We start from the raw sequence: 15,650 nt of genomic DNA on the forward strand, positions 1-15,650 counted from the left end.
CTCCTGCCTCCTGCCTCCTGCCTCCTGCCTCCTGCCTCCTGCCTCCTCCCTAGCCAATCTTGTGTATCTCCATCCTGTGCCATGGCCAACCAAGGGAAAGAGCTACACTTCAGACCTCCGAGCTGGCCTGACCCAGCAGAAATTCCCAAGGGGCAGAGTCTCTAGAAACTGCCTCAGACTTCTCAGGAGGCTTGTACCCTCCCCAGGGGTACATGCTCAACATGCTGTCACTCAAACATGAGGACCTGTGCTCAATCTCCAGAATCCGTCTTTTTTTTTTTTCTTCTTGACTACATAGTGAGTTCAAGGTCAGTTTGAGCTACATGAGACTATTTCTTTTGTTTCTTTTTTTTTTTTTAAATGCCAGGCATAGCGGTATGCACCTTGTAATCCCAACACTGGGAAGGTTGAAAGAGGTGGGTCCCTAGGCTCACTGGCAAGCCAGCCTAGACACTGGCCAGTTAGAGACCCTGTCTCAAATGACACAGTGAACAATAACTGAAGAACAACACTCAAGGCTCACTTCTGGGCTCCACACATAATTGTACATACAGAAGGACTAAGTAGACACACACACACACACACACACACACACACACACACACACACACCCTAATCCCCAGTATCTCTAGCCCATTCATTAACTTATCAGGCAAGCAACAGCAGAAATCAGGGTATGGAGGGAACAAAGGCACACTCATTCAAGACCTTCCTCTGTGATGTGGACCGGGCTGGGGACAGGAGAGGTCCGAGTTGGATTCAGGTCACTGGGCACACTTTCTCCTCACATTCATTTCTGTCTCCCAGGGATGGTATGTTTATGTTCTCATGGGAAAAATTAAACATTTGCCAAAGCTCTGTCAGGGTGCAAGATTCCACCTTCCCAGGATCCAACAGGAGCAACAGGCAAGGTGACTTGGTACCAGGGAAGCCATTGGTTCTGCAGTCACAGCAAGGCCAGGCACACTGCCTTCATCCAGCACCTCCAGCCAGAAGGATGACATCAACACCAGATACTCTCTTGAACAAAGAAATTATTGAGCCATTCATGGTTCTACTGCTGTGTGGCTTTGGTGATGAAATCCATTCACCCACAGCCTTGGAGTATTGGCTAATATCTTGGAGTTCATTAGATATGAATAGCTTCAAGCTAGGTGTGTTTGGATGGAAAAGCAAAAAGAGACTCACTCTTATATCATCTGGGAAGGACAGCCAATACAGGCATGCTAGGTCGTGTAGCTTCAGGACGTGTTTTAATCAGAGGACATAGCCCTGCAAAATAGTGGCTTGGCTAAGTAGGCCAGACTCCTCTATGAAGAAAAGCTTCCCGATAATGAATAATGGGCTTGTCCTCCTCAGCATCCAACTGCCATGTCCCTCTAATCCCCTGTCCAACAGAAGCACAATGGCAGGCCTGCCCACTGGCCCGAGAGGGGGCCTGGCTGAAGGCTTGACACAAAAGCCCCTTACAAAGACGTCAGGCCGTATCTGCATCAGCTGAGGCGCTCAGGTGAAATTACACGCCTCGGGATGTTCACCCTCTCACGGCTGAGTGTAAAAACAGACCAGTGCCTTACACAGACTGTGAAATTTCTAGACAGGCATATAGTGTTACTGTCTGGAACTTTCCATGGACCTCCTCAGGTTACCATACATATTTATATGAATGCTGTATTTAAAGAAAGGAAAGCATGCTGTACTTGGTGATCACTTTTAATTGAATTCATCTGGGAATTTTAAATCTGAAAAGTTTAGTGCCGTTTATAGCATATGAAAGTTTGAGTGGGTTGTGACTTTTGCTCTTCAGGATAGGACAGGTTCTGTAGTGTGAAGTGTTGTTAGAGCCCCCTGTAAAAGCCATTAAGATGCAGAACTATGATATGAGACAGTATGACAGCGCACCTTTGCTGTGATCCCTCGGAGGTGATCTGGCCTCCACAGCTTCCTGCTCAGAAAAAGAAAACTTGACATTCCTTTAAAGATAGCCCTCCAGGGCTGGAGAGGTGGCTCAGTGGTTAAGAACACATGTTGCTGTTGCAAAGGACCCAAGTTTGTTTCCTGTCATCCACATAGGGGCTCATAGCCATCTGTAACTTCAGTGCCAAGGGATTAGACACTCTCTTCCAGTGGGCAACACACACGTGTATATGTGTTTACATACATGCAGGCAAAACACTCCTACACATACAAAACTAAATTAAATTAAAAGATACTGCTTGAGAATCAGGTATACATATCTATAATCCAAGTGTTTGGGAAGCAGAGGAAGGAGGATCTTTTCAAGTTCAAATCCAGCCAAGGCTACAGAATGAAACCTTGCCTTAAACAAACAAACAAAGGACCCACAGGAGAGCTCAGTAGGTAAAGATGCTTGCCCCCAAAGCCTGAGTTTAATCTCTAGAGAGCTGACTTTCTCAAGTTGTTCTCCAGCCTACACACATGCACACACACACACACACACACAAACACACAAACACATGATAGATAGATAGATAGATAGATAGATAGATAGATAGATAGATGGATGGATGGATGGATGGATGGATGGATGGATGGATGGATGGATGGAATGAATCATGCCACAGTACCTGGTTTAATGTTTACCATGATGAGCCAAGGATAGGCAGGTAGATGAATGAAGAATGCTGTGGACATTGGAAATTAGATGCCATTTTCTTGACACTTGACATGACACTGGGACACTAGCCAGGCCCTTACTAAAGTAGACATAGGGCCTCTGTCATATGCCATCCTTTCAAGGGAGCTTGTAAAGCCTCCACTCTGTGTTCTAAAGCCCTGTCAGTCTAATAGGGGGCAAGAAGAAGGGCCAGGCTCTGGGAGAGAAGCACCCAACGTCAAGTCTTCCTTTCTGGCCAATCAAAGTGACATTTGTCCTCATAGAGAAACTCAGCTTCCTTACCTCCCAGGGCCTAAGCAAAAACCAAGGAAAAATCATGATGAGCCTCCACCCCCTGGCTTGGTTATGTGGCTCCCCTCTAGTGTCCTGCCTCCTGAGGCTACCACACAAAGCGCCATGTTTATGTCCTCTGTTACCTGATGAACAAGGGCCATGTAGGTTTTTCAATTGATGACCCAAGCCAGGCCACACACAGACCCATGAGGCCCACACTCAATAAATCTGGCAGGAGTCGCAGCACCCAGCACAAATGTGCAGGCTGCTATCCCCTGGCCTAGGGATGTTCTTCACATCTTTGAGGTCCCATGTATTTACCCACTCATATCTCTTAGAACCACAATTCCTCTCATCAGTACCCAAACCTGCTATAGGGCTGGAGAGGGTGGGGGCTGTGCAAGGCTGTCTTTTGATTAGGCCTTGTGTAATGTGATTATGCCCTGTGTAATGTGCACATGGACCTCTATAATCTGAGCATCATCTCCGGGGCGCCCTGTAGTCAAGAGAAACTATCAGTGAGGACTAAGGCATTCTTTCTGATTGACAGCCCTGTGAATTCTGTTACCCTGCCCTTTCTACTCTCATGGCTTCAAACCTAGACTCTGTCTCCTACCAGCCTGCAGCATAGCCTTCACTCAGGAGTTCTCTGATGTTTTCCCTATAGGAAGGCTGCCCATGGTGTGTCATGGCTGGCTGATTTGAGGTCCTCCTTCTTTCCTTCTCCCCTCACCCCCTCTCCTTTTGAAAGCGCGTCCTGGGGCCATGGCTCAGGCAGCAAGCATTTGCCCTGTGAGAATGAGGACCTGAATTCTACACGTTTGATATGATGCTCCATGTGTATAATCCCCAAACCAGGAAAGCATATGGAAATGGGAGGGCTGCTGGGCAGCCTATCTAGCCTCATTGGTGAGCTCTAGGCCAATGGGAGGCCCTGCCTCACAGAAGGTAGAAAGGGTTCCTGAGGATGACAGCAAGTTGTCCTCTGGCTTCCACACACCCACACATACACATGTGTTAAAAAAGAAAGGGAAGCTGGCCTCCCTCCCTTCCAGCCTTTGTTAGCCCTGTCTTAGTCTTCTGTCCTTTTAGAACTAGGGAAAGGTACATACAGTGAAGGAGCTGATAACTAGGAAGCTGAGGTCCCCCATTCATAGAGCGCCAATAAGCTCAGGCTTTTGGCTCCATGTCCAGGCCCCTTCCAGTCCATAGCATCCAGTCCACAGCAGAACTCATTCTCCCTTGAAAGGCTGTAGCCACTGTCACACAGGCCAACCAGCCCCCCAGCCTGTGGTAAATGTCTACCAACTCCCCCCACATTTGAGTACTAGGCCAAAACAAGCAGAAAAAGAAGCAAAAAGAAAGTTCTGACTGCCAACCAAAACACCACCACCTTCCTAGTAATCTGCCAGTTCAGCAGTGAGGTCAAGAGTGGGCACAAATCCCGGATACCTTTGCCAGAGGTGTGGGAGACATCTGGTCCAAGAGGCTGTCCCCGACAAGGAAGCATATTGTCTCCGGTGACCACATCCACTTGCAGGGAATTCTCCTCTGGCCTGGAGATTTGATCTGTGACTCCCATTGGGTACTCCCTGACTTTAGTGCACAGCATATCCTTGCCAACTTTAGGACTTTATAATCCTACACAATCCAGCACACCTTTTGACTAAGCCACAGGCAAACTGCAACAACAGTTATGGGGACCAGAGCCTGATGCCAGGGGTAATAAGCAGCCTTCTTCACCTTTAGGTACTGGCTCACAAACTAGTCAGAGCTGGGGCTATATAAAGCATGGGCCACCCCATTGTCTCTATACATTTCAACAGTTGGAGCACACAGTCTGTCACCAAAGGATTATATGATTTGAGATATCCATATCCATATATATGTATACCTGACACTTGTTCCCCTTTTGAATTTGAGGCACAAATCACAGCTGGATTCAATAGCTCTTGTTTTTGTCCAGGTATCTGAAGGCATGGCCTTCTCTCAGGCAGGAGATAGAGGAGTGAGACTCATTGGCAGGGACAAGGCTGGAGAGGGGTAGGTAGTCTGTTCCCATCCCCCATGGTCAGCAGTCTAGGTCTCAGACTGCAGTGCACAGAGGCGTGTCACTCTGGGGCATGAAAGGAGAGAGATGGTAACTTACATGGCTCTTCTTCCCTTCTTCATCCCCTACAGATGTAATAACTGTCTCAGAAAAGACCATCTGTCCACTCTCGTTGTTGGTTATCTACAGAGAAACACAGGTGTGGTAAAAATGAAACAAGGAATTCTGGGAAAAAAATCTCAAGACTTTGTTTTTCGCTTTCTGAAGTGGGAGTCCATGGGATGCCCACTCTCCTTTCTGAGTTGTAATCATGGGGCTGCCAGCAGACAGAGTTCCTGGAGATATTCAAAATCCACATCATCAGGTGACCATGCAGAGGGAACAAGGTGATAGTGGACAGCACAAGACTGGTGCCTGCCACCCAGTAAGTACTTGACACCAGCTATTTTTATTACTCTTGGGGCTCATCACTTGGTTCTCAGTGCCAAGATTCTTTTTAACAAAATTCCACCCTGACCAGTGTGATAGCAGAGGCTTGTAATCACAGCACTTGGGCTACAGAGGCAGAAGCATCTGTAGTTCAAGGTCATTCTTAGCTATGAAGTAAATTGGGGTCCAGACTGGGCTGCATGAGAATCTGTCTCAAATAAATAAGAGAAATCGAGTCTATGCATCTAGCCAAACAAGTGTCTCCACAGGAGGCAAGAAGGTGAGGGTTCTGGCCACTCTGCCAGCCTCCGGTTCTATAGAACCATTCGTCTCACCAAGATAGCTCTGAAACACACAGGGCCCGGTGCCTGCTGTGGGCTGCCCGATTCTGTTCTAGATCAGGAAGGATTCAGGGCCACTCCCGCCTCCTCCAAGGCCAGGACAAAAGATGAGTCTGAGTGTTCTAAAGTGTTCTCTGAGCCCCGGCTCAGCTGCAAGCAACTATCTAGTCACTTCTCTCCCTGATTTAGGTTTTTCATCTTGACGTTATCTTTAAAGTCGGTGCCAGCTTTACTACCTCAAGAGTCTACAGCCAGAACCAAGCAAATTTGGCCAGTATCCAGCAAGGGATGAGTGTCTGCTTCCCAGACAGCAAGGGCTGATCTCCACCGCCCTGTTCTCTTTTGCTCTCTCTTTTTCCTCCTCCAAGGTCATCCAGGTTGACCTCAGCATCACTAGATAGCCAAGGCTGGCCCTGAACTGATCTTCCTGCCTTCACTTCTTAAGCGCCGGGATTACAGACACGAGTTAGCACTCCTGGTTCACGCTTTAGAATTTTCACCTAAATATCTCATCCCTGTGAAAAGGATGGGCGTCTCTTTTTATTTTATTATTTATGATTTAATCCTGTCCCAGGCTCTCTTGGCACTTTTATTACCCACAGTGCACTTCTTCATCTCTAGGAAAAGGACATGTGCAATATTTTCTGAATCTACTTCACTGCCGCTGTGCACCTCGCTCCTGAAGCTCTGCACAGGCTGGTGCTCCATGGAACCCTTGAGAGCCTGTGCCGGTAGTAACTTTCCCCTTGTCGTTAACCATGGGTCATGGTGGCATATGCCTTTAATCCCAGCACTCAGAGATGGTGAGGCAAGTAAATCTCTGAGTTCAAGGCCAGCCTGGTCTACACGGTGAGATCCTATCTTTAAAAAAGGTTTCCCTTTTGTTTTGCTTGGTTGGTTGTTTTCCGAGACAGGGTCTCTCTATGTTGTACTGGCTGTCCTGTAACTAACTGCCTCTACTTCCCAAATTGCTGGGATTAAAGATGTACTCCACCACATCAAGCTGAAGGTTCCCCTCCTTAAGGTGAGCTGTGTCACTAATGAGCCACTCCTAAGAGTGAAGCCCTACCCACCAAAAGGTCTCTTCAACTCTGGCACAGGAACCATAAAAACCTAAGAGCCAGTGCCTCCTTCCCACCTGAGAAGAAGCCTCAGCTGCAGGACATTGTGTAATAAGTGCAGAAGCCATTTACACACCTGTACCCTTTGAATAGCAACCCCCCCCCTTTGGTTTTTAGTCTGCTTTCTATAGCTCTCACTTAAACATTTGTGGCTTGGTATCACCTGTTGACAGCCCCCTTTTCTCCAATGGGACTGCGTGTAGGAAGGAGACACGTCTATGTCCCACCCCTTACCTTGTGAACTTCCTGGTGCACGTGGACTGTGTTATTTCCCACCCTGGTATCTGTGCTGGTCTCGTTGTGATAGTTGGCAGGTAAACTTGCTAGGTTCACCTCAGAGGACGTTCTAGCAGCTGCTTCTTCTGCCTCCATCTGTCAGATTGAAGAAGCAAAATGGTTTCTTTCAGTTCTAAGTGAGGTGCCACCTTCTCTTCCCCTCTTCCATAGGTGCAAAGATTGGTGACAGTGGCAGGCCACTGAGTGGCCACTGGACATAAATTCCAAATGTTTTACATGACCTCAGAGGGTTTACCTTATCCAGCAAGCCTAAAGACCCGAGTTTTATCCCTGGAATCCACACAAAAGGGTTAGGATGTGATGCCTCCAAACTGTAATCCCAGCACAGCTACAAAGGTGTGGGAGGCAGAGAGGCCGGAATCATCATCAAGGAGCCCAGAGAGCAGCAGCAGAGACCCTGCCTCAACAAGGTGAAGGGGAAAACTGACATCTGAACCACACATCCAACATAACATACACAGGCACGCATCATGCCTCTCCTCTCAAACACTTCCCCCACTTCTGGTTTTCTTAAAGATTAATTAATTAATTAATTAATTAATTAAATGTATGTGAGTACACTGTAGCTGTCTTCAGACACACCAGAAGAGGAAGGACATCAGATCTCATTACAGATGGTTGTCAGCCACCATTTGGTTACTGGGAATTGAACTCAGGACCTCTGGAAGAGCAGTCAGTGCTCTTAACCACTGAGCCATCTCTCCAGTTCCCTAATTCTGTTTTTTAATCCGCTTCCTGTTGATCTCATTGACATTTTTAGCTTTGCATTGCCCATATCATTTTTTCCCCTTTAATATCACAACGTCCTAGGAAATGAATGTTAATATCCTCACTTGACAAGTAGCGAAACTGAGGCTCACAGAGTCTACAGGAATTCCCAAGATGCCCAGGGTAGCGTGGAGTTGAAATTTGATCACTGGTCTTTGCCCAGGCCTTGGTAGCCTAACCCAGAGGTCACCTGCATTAAATTCCCACACAGCCAGCCAGCGCCTCAGTCTCTTTGGCCACAGAAATGTGCTCAGTCTTTGGAAGCCTCAAGTACTAATGTCTCCAATGAGGAACAGGATGGAGACGAAGTGCCCCAACGTTCTCACTTGTAAGACAAGTCTCTTTGTGGGTCCCAGTGGGATTAAACCCCAAGTGGCCAAGACAGGATTCTTCTCAGGGCCAAGCCTTTGCTAGTTTTCTCCTTCTCATTTCTTTTTAATTCCTACAAGAATTTTCTGGAGTTTGTCCCCCAACTAAACAATTTGCTGCTAAGCCCTTGTTGCAGGATCTGGTGTATGTGGGAAGACTGAAACTCAGATAGATGGAATATCCTTCAGGAGTTTCCTTCCCCACCCCATCTTTTAGTGTCTCTGGGTGGATCTTCTATGGGATCAATAGATGGGTTTCTGGACCCACATCCCTTGTAGTCCTTCAGAAACATTTAGCAGTCCTCCTTTGGTGTCGGGCTTCTGAGGCCACACCCTCAAACCTTCTGGTCCTGGGAGCCTCACTGACACCTGTGTCACAAACAGCAGTGACACAAGTTTACACTCAGCTTTTTCTTCCAGATCTATCATATCTGCAGCCCTGGTGAGTGGTCAGGTGACAGAATGACCATTTCATAGCTCCACAGATACAAAGGCAGCCCAGGTTATAGACTACAAAGCCTTCCAGATGGTCTCTAGAAATCTCAATTGCAAGTCCCAGTGGGGAGTCCTGCTTGAGGAAATAGTGAGGCTTCCTCTACCAGAAGGTCTTTTCAACCCTGACACAGGCACCCATGAAAACTTAAGAGGGGTCTCCTTCCCACCTGAAGAAGCCTCAGCTGCAGGACATTGTGTAGTAGGTGTGCTGAGCTCTCTAATATGCTGAGTTATTTTGATTCTGGAAAACAAACCTCAAAAAGCATTTTTCTACTGAAAACAATCACTTTTTCTACCCCTGCTCCTCTCTCTCTCTCTCTCTCTCTCTCTCTCTCTCTCTCTCTCTCTCTCTCACTCATTCTTTCTCATCTCATGATTTGTCTCATGTAGACTAGCCTCTGACTCACTGCATACCAGAGGCTGGCTTTTAACTCCCTGCTTCCTTCTCCTAAGTGTTGCCGTGAGCCACAACACCCTGTTCCCATTCCCTAAAATACTACAACACCCCCCTCTCCCATCTCCCTGCCCAGAAGGCCAAGCTGGTGAGAACAGAGGCACGCAAACATGCTGACTTAGAAGCACACACAGTTCACCCAACAGTCTCAGGTGCCTGCCTCAGTGACGTTGTGCTGATGTTTTGAAGGTGTGACACTGCTACCATGGCATCCTTGTGAAATTCCAATCTAATCACACACTTGTGTGCATGGCTACTATACCTGGCACTATGAATAGTTACAGCACTGCCCATAGGGAAGGTGGTGTCCATTCTCTGGTGAGGGGCAAAGGAAACAAGCCTGACAGAGGCCACTGGCAAATGGCAAAGTTTGGATTAAAAGTTAGGTCTTTCTGATTTCAAATATTGTGCCTTTTCTGAACAGTCCAAGGTTCCCTATTCCCCAGTGACTTACACATTTATGGGAAGAGTCCCACACAGACCAGTTTAAGGATGACTATGGCCCTTATCCTGTGATGGTGTCTACTGGCAACTGAGGGGTTTAAGGAAGTAAAGAGTGAGGTTTCAGGAGGAGGAAGAGGAGGAAGAAGAGAAGGGTAAGCAGGATTGGGCTGGTCCTGAAGGATGACTGGATAGAGGAGTTGAGAATGCTAGAGAGTTCAGAGGCAAAGCTGGAGCATCCTGAACAAATAAGCATGCACACGCTGTGAGCTGGAACAGAGGGGCCATGCTGGGCACAGGAGGAAGCTGAGTAATAGGTCAACAGACATGTATAAAGAATATCTCTAATACAGATGCTGACCTGTTTTTTAACCAGAGACATCAAGGTCATTCAAAGATCTTAAATGAATACTTTGGTCCCTTCCTAGATGTACCAAATTGTCACTTCTAGAGACAGGAATCCACACATCATTCAGTTCTTTTGAATAACCAGAAAGATTTCCATCTTCCTGCTCCTGGAAACTAGGAGCCACAGCAGATTCTGTTCTGCTTGTGAAATAATTTAGAGACCAGTGTTGGAAGAGACTGGAGTCAGGGGACTGGCCAGAATCAAGTCCGGAAGAAGGGGCCTTCTGGTAGCAAAGACTTCATGTAAAATCTAGAAGGACCAAGATGAGCATTGAATTAAATAACCAGCTGCTACAGCAGTGTCACAGAGGGCAGCATGGAAGGATGGGCCAGGGCCCCAGCTTTACCCCTAAATAACCACATACCCTTGGGCAATGCTCCAGGCCCCTCTAAACCACAGACTGGATACCTGTGCAGTGAGGATGCTCCCCACTTTGTTCAGCAGGTAATGAGAATTAAGGAACTTCCAATCTGAGCATCAATATGGCACTTGTTGCAGGGTTAACAGGCGCCGGGACCTGCTCTGCTCTCCTTACAGCAAGCATCCTGTAAGGAAGCAGATGGTGAAGAAGCCAGCTTGGGAGAAATGGGAGGGGCAGGCAGCCAACAGCAAGCATCTGAAAAGCTCCCATTATAACGAAGTGGATAAGAAAGAGAAGAAACCAGGACAAGACAGGATGGATGGGAAGGAAATGATATTTTTAAAGAAAGGGACCAGGCATCTTTAGCAAAAAGTAAGGTTTAGCTGGAAATAAGGAAAGCAAGGTATTATAGAGGGTGTGTCCAGAAAAAGACTGTCTTAATGTGTTCTAAATTCTATTGGAACTGGAATTGTAGAGTTTGGCTTTCAGATAGCTGGCAAGTCCCCAAATCTCCAGGCTACTGATGGCTGAGCAGTCTCTCTGAAACCCCACCCCCTCTCTGCCAGTGGCTGTATCAACACAATGAGCTAAGGACTGTTTAATGAAACCATAAACTAAAAGTACAGTTTACCATGGAATCGTCAACCACAGTGGTTCCTGCCACCAGCAAGAGAAACTTAAGCCCGAAGCAGTAGTTGCTTCACAGCAGAAGAATGTGAATGCTGTTAAAAATGGCATTCACAGCCCATCAAATTCACGGTTATTAAAGGAGCACAGTCAGAAAATTGCACAGATAAATCCAGGCTTGGTACTGGGGTGCTTCCTAGGACTCAGTCTGATGGTAAGAGCCCTCTATAATGTGCCAGTTACAGGCCGGAGATGGAGCATGGGTAAAGGTATGCCACCAAACCCTGATGATCAGAGTTCAGTCCCCAGGACCCACATGGTGGAAAGAGAGAAGGCCAGTTCCCTAAATTGTTCTCTGACCTCCACATGTATGCAGTGGTGCGTGCGTGCACACACACACACAAATTATCATATATACTAAAACATTTCAAATATATCAATTATAGTTGTGGCAATGTGGATGGGGGTGGTAAAGTGACTCTATCCTTAACACGCACTTCTTAAAGACATGGGGTAATGAAACACGAAAACCAGGAACTTCTCAGATGGAAGACGTTGGAAGATTTGCTTTCTCTAAAGATAATCCTAGAAAATCAACTGCTTTGTCCCCTAAGAGACATCAACAGCTTGAGGCAGCTGGAAAAAATAAAATGCCAGGAAGTTACTTGAAAGCAGATTCATGGTGCAACTATGTAAATATTAACTGCCTCTGGCTCGTCCTTCTTCATTCTCTTGAATAGCAGCTAAATAGCAACTGTCCTGTGTTTATGACATTTAAGGAGCTTTCTGGGAGTTTCTTTAAAAAAAAAAAAAAAAAAAAAGCTGGGCTGGTAGATGGCTCCTATGTAAGCCTTCCAGCCTAAAGTCAGCCCCTGGAACCCGCGCAAAGGTGAAAGGGAAGAACCAACTCCACAAAGTTGTCCTCAAACTTCCATACACTCGCCATGGCACACAAGTGCACACACCCACACTCACACGCATCATGCATATATACAATAATTATAAATAAAAAAGCTACTTTTAAAAAGTCAGTAACCACAACCTATTAAAATCGTACACTACTTTAAGTCTGACTTTTAAAACAGCATTTTTCTTTTCTCTTTCTTCCCACCCGACTCCAGCGCTGGGGATCAAACTCAAATTTAGAGCCTCTAGCATGGTAGGCTCTACTGCTGAGCTACAGTCAGAGCTCAAGACATTTAAAGATGGCTTCCACTGAGAATCTATCACATGTTGGTAAGTGTGTGTTATTCAGGCTACTACTGTTTGTTTTTCTTTGTTCTTTTTTGGTTTGTAATAGAGGGTCTCACTACGTAGCCCAGGCTGGCCTCAAACCCATAATCTTTCTGCCTCAGCCTCCCAAAGGCTGGGACTACAGGTAAGTACTGCTAAGCCTGGCCACACTACTGGTATTACTATAACAACAAAGATAGCCATCATTTCCTGAGACCCGATAGTTCTTCTTATTTATAATGCCATCATGAGGAAGGCACTTGGTCTATATCTACCTGCTTTTCTTATACCAATTTTTTTGACCAGGTAATTTGCTTTTCTAGAATCTTCTCTTTGATCCAGAAGTGGGTCAAAGATTTTTCTCCATTTCGGGCCTTGAATCCCATCACTGATAAATGGCAGTGCTGGGACTGAATGAGAGACAGTTGGTCCCCACTGTCTAGGACCCCTCTTTCCCATCGCCACAGCCCATGAGAACAATCTAGGGAAAAGGCCCCTGACTTTGTTAGATGTGATGATCAATGTCTTTGGTTTTCAGCCAATCTGCACAACTGAAGCAGAAGTGTATCCAGATAGGCAGCAGTGGAACCATGATAAAACATTTCCATGGGAAAAGCATGGCAGTAAGGTCTGATGGGGTCCCAAACTGCAGTATGGCCATAGAGGCTAAGCAGTCCTCACTGGACACTGACATCAGAGAGCCCTGCTACAAACCTTCTGTACTGTGGCTGGTACTTCCCAGTGAGCTAAAACATGGAAGGGCTGTTTTCAGTGTTCCTGGGAATCCATGTGCATGGGGGAAAGTCCTACAACCCAGGTAAGGGCAGCAGGAGCCCTGCCTTGAGTGAGAATGGTCAGGAGCTCCATGAAATCTACAGCTACAGAATGGGGGCTTGCTGGGGTCAGGCTGAGCCCCCACTTTAATTACTTGACGTGCAAACTGTTCCATAAGCTCAGAAAACCCACAGGTCCTGGGACCCAGGCCTGTCTGGTAGATATTCATACGTGGCTGCTTGTGTCCCTGCCTCCCAATCCAGTGTTTCCTGCAAAGCCCTTCGGACTGGCTTTGGGGAATGGAAGGCAAAACATCCCCAAACTACACAGGCTGAGGCAGTATCCCAGCAGGCAGTGGCCAGCATTTAAAACTACCTGGGGTGCTTACCACAGTAGACACGGTAAGAGCCCAACCCACTCGTCTGGTTCACTGCAGTTCCAATCCAAATGCCCATCTCACAAGTGCCAAAGATGGCTAGCCACATTCTGATCAAGAAGATCCAGGCAGCTTCCAACATGGTTGGGGCCCATCTTAGGAAACGGAGCGAGGTGCCATGCAAAGGGTTGGCCCCTGGAAGATGAGGAACCAAAGTTTGCCTCTCATCTGCCAGGTACCACATTTTTTGGCACTTCGGCTAATTCTCACAAAAAACTGAGGTCAGGCAGCTAAATGACTGACCACAGTCCACCTACTGTTGAGTGGCAGAGAATCTGAGCCTTGGTCTCCAAAACATCCTGGGTGTAGGTAAATAGGGTTGCTTCTCCCGTTCTCATGCCCTCCCTTGGAACCACTCGCTATGGCATGGTCTTAGGACTTACTACAGCCCTCCTTCGCTGCCCCAGAACACATTTAAGGGAGCCAGACAGACTGCTAGAAGAGCTCAAGACTCTGTTCCACACGACTAGCATCCTGACTGTTTCTTGGGGAAGATGATACAGGCTCAGTGCCCAAGGGACACGTTGGAACTTGAAGCTTTCTGCAGCTAGCTGCCCAAGCTTCTGCAAATTCACTGCGCTGGGACACCAGAGTGGCCCCAACCTCAGCTCAGCTCCAACCAGAGACAGCAAGCTGAGTACCCGAAGACATCTGCGATATGGTGGTTCCAGCTCCCCAGGAAGAATTCTGCCAAGCCTCCCTTGGTGGACAGGGATGCATCCAGACCTTCTGGTTGTCAGGCAGACAGAATCAGCTGAGATTAAGGATCACCCAGCGCTGCACTCAGGGCACTGCACGTCTGCTGTCAGGCCTTTTCTAGCTCCGCACAAAGCCGGGTCTTTGGCCAGGGCTTCAACCATCGCTGGAAACATTGCCTCCCCCAGACCCACTCCCTTTCTCATCCTCGTACTTTCTGAGCCAGGCGCCCTCAGGGTGCACCCACCTCCTCCACCGCGCTGCGCAGTTTGTGCTGAGTGTCTTCCATCAGCTCCTCCACCTCTCGGAACATCTCATTGAGCGTAGCTTCCTCCTGAGGGTAGTTGAGAGCTGGGCCCGGCTCCGCGGGAGTCCAAGTGGCCGTCGGGGCAGGAGCAGGGGCAGTGGGGACCGCCGCCGCCAGCAGCATACACAGCAAAATACCCCCGAGCCGCTGCATGTTTGCTCCGTGCTGGCCGCCGCCGCCTGTGTGTCCCGGAACGCTATCAAAGACTGCAGGACCACCCCTCTTGCCTGTCCCGCCCCGCCCCGCCGCTTTGCCCGCCCCCAGATGGAGCGAGACCCAGCCCCCTCCCAGACTCAATCCCTACTGGAAACAGTGGTGACCGCTATTCCGCTCCAGCCTGGATGCCCTCTGCACCCTAATCCTCCAACCCCCGTTCTAGTACCTAGGAGGAGCTCCGTTTGACACGCTAGTGGAAACTCAGCTCCGGAACCAAGGAACCTAAGTCTTCTACTCTTAATAGCAGACCACTTGCCCGGACCAAGAGACATTAGCTGGACTACGGGTTCGAGTCCCGTCCGTTTTTTTACTAGTTCACCGAGCAATTCTGGGACCTCTTGGCCTCTGACTCAGGCCCTAGCATCTCCTAGCCCTCAGTAGAGCTCGGCAGAGCCCACAGATCATCCTCCTCCCGGCGTGATACAAATGCATGAAGCTAAGGGAGACCCAACTGGGCTATACCCACGACGCTGACCATCGCTCACCCACTCGAATGAGCAAAACTGAGCTGCAAGCTGGATCTGGTCACGACCGGTCGCAGGGCTGCCACAGAGCAGCCAGAGCAGAATCCGCACTGTGCCCGGCGTGGATGCAGAAGCGCCTGTACCCAGAAAGCCTGCAGCCTGCGCCCCCCAGTCCACCACGCCTCCGCCCCGCGGGAGGGGCGGTTGCACAGCCAATCGCTCTCCAGGCCGCCTGCGACCTCACAGCTCACGCCTGTCTCTAAATCCTGGGAGGCCCAGTCTTCAGGGACCTATCCTCTTCCCCGCAGCCCCCTACCTCCGCGATAGCCCAGGTTTCTACTATATTTTACAGCCTTCTTGAGTCTCACCTTGCTACCTCTAAGCCCGCCTCTGCCTTGGACGCAGTCCTAAGGGATGGAATCTCAGCCCCTCAGCCATCACAGGATAGTCTA

General features: G+C 48.3%; 1 protein-coding gene across 1 annotated transcript in view; it reads right to left on the reverse strand.

Annotated features, from left to right (window-relative positions):
* The window catches only part of Dkk3 (dickkopf WNT signaling pathway inhibitor 3), a 41,737-nt gene extending 26,428 nt beyond the window's left edge, over positions 1 to 15,309 (reverse strand). The window contains exons 1-4 of the mRNA XM_028768076.1: positions 15,220 to 15,309; positions 14,459 to 14,697; positions 7,087 to 7,224; positions 5,061 to 5,144 (exon numbers count right to left, since the gene is read on the reverse strand). Of these exons, the coding sequence (XP_028623909.1) occupies positions 5,061 to 5,144; positions 7,087 to 7,224; positions 14,459 to 14,671 (435 nt within the window). The 5' untranslated portion in view covers positions 14,672 to 14,697; positions 15,220 to 15,309. The remainder of the gene's footprint in view (positions 1 to 5,060; positions 5,145 to 7,086; positions 7,225 to 14,458; positions 14,698 to 15,219) is intronic.
* Positions 15,310 to 15,650: the final 341 nt, after the last annotated feature.

The sequence above is a fragment of the Grammomys surdaster genome, unplaced genomic scaffold (assembly GCF_004785775.1).
Source record: "Grammomys surdaster isolate TR1022 unplaced genomic scaffold, NIH_TR_1.0 184, whole genome shotgun sequence".
NCBI classification, from domain to species: domain Eukaryota; kingdom Metazoa; phylum Chordata; class Mammalia; order Rodentia; family Muridae; genus Grammomys; species Grammomys surdaster.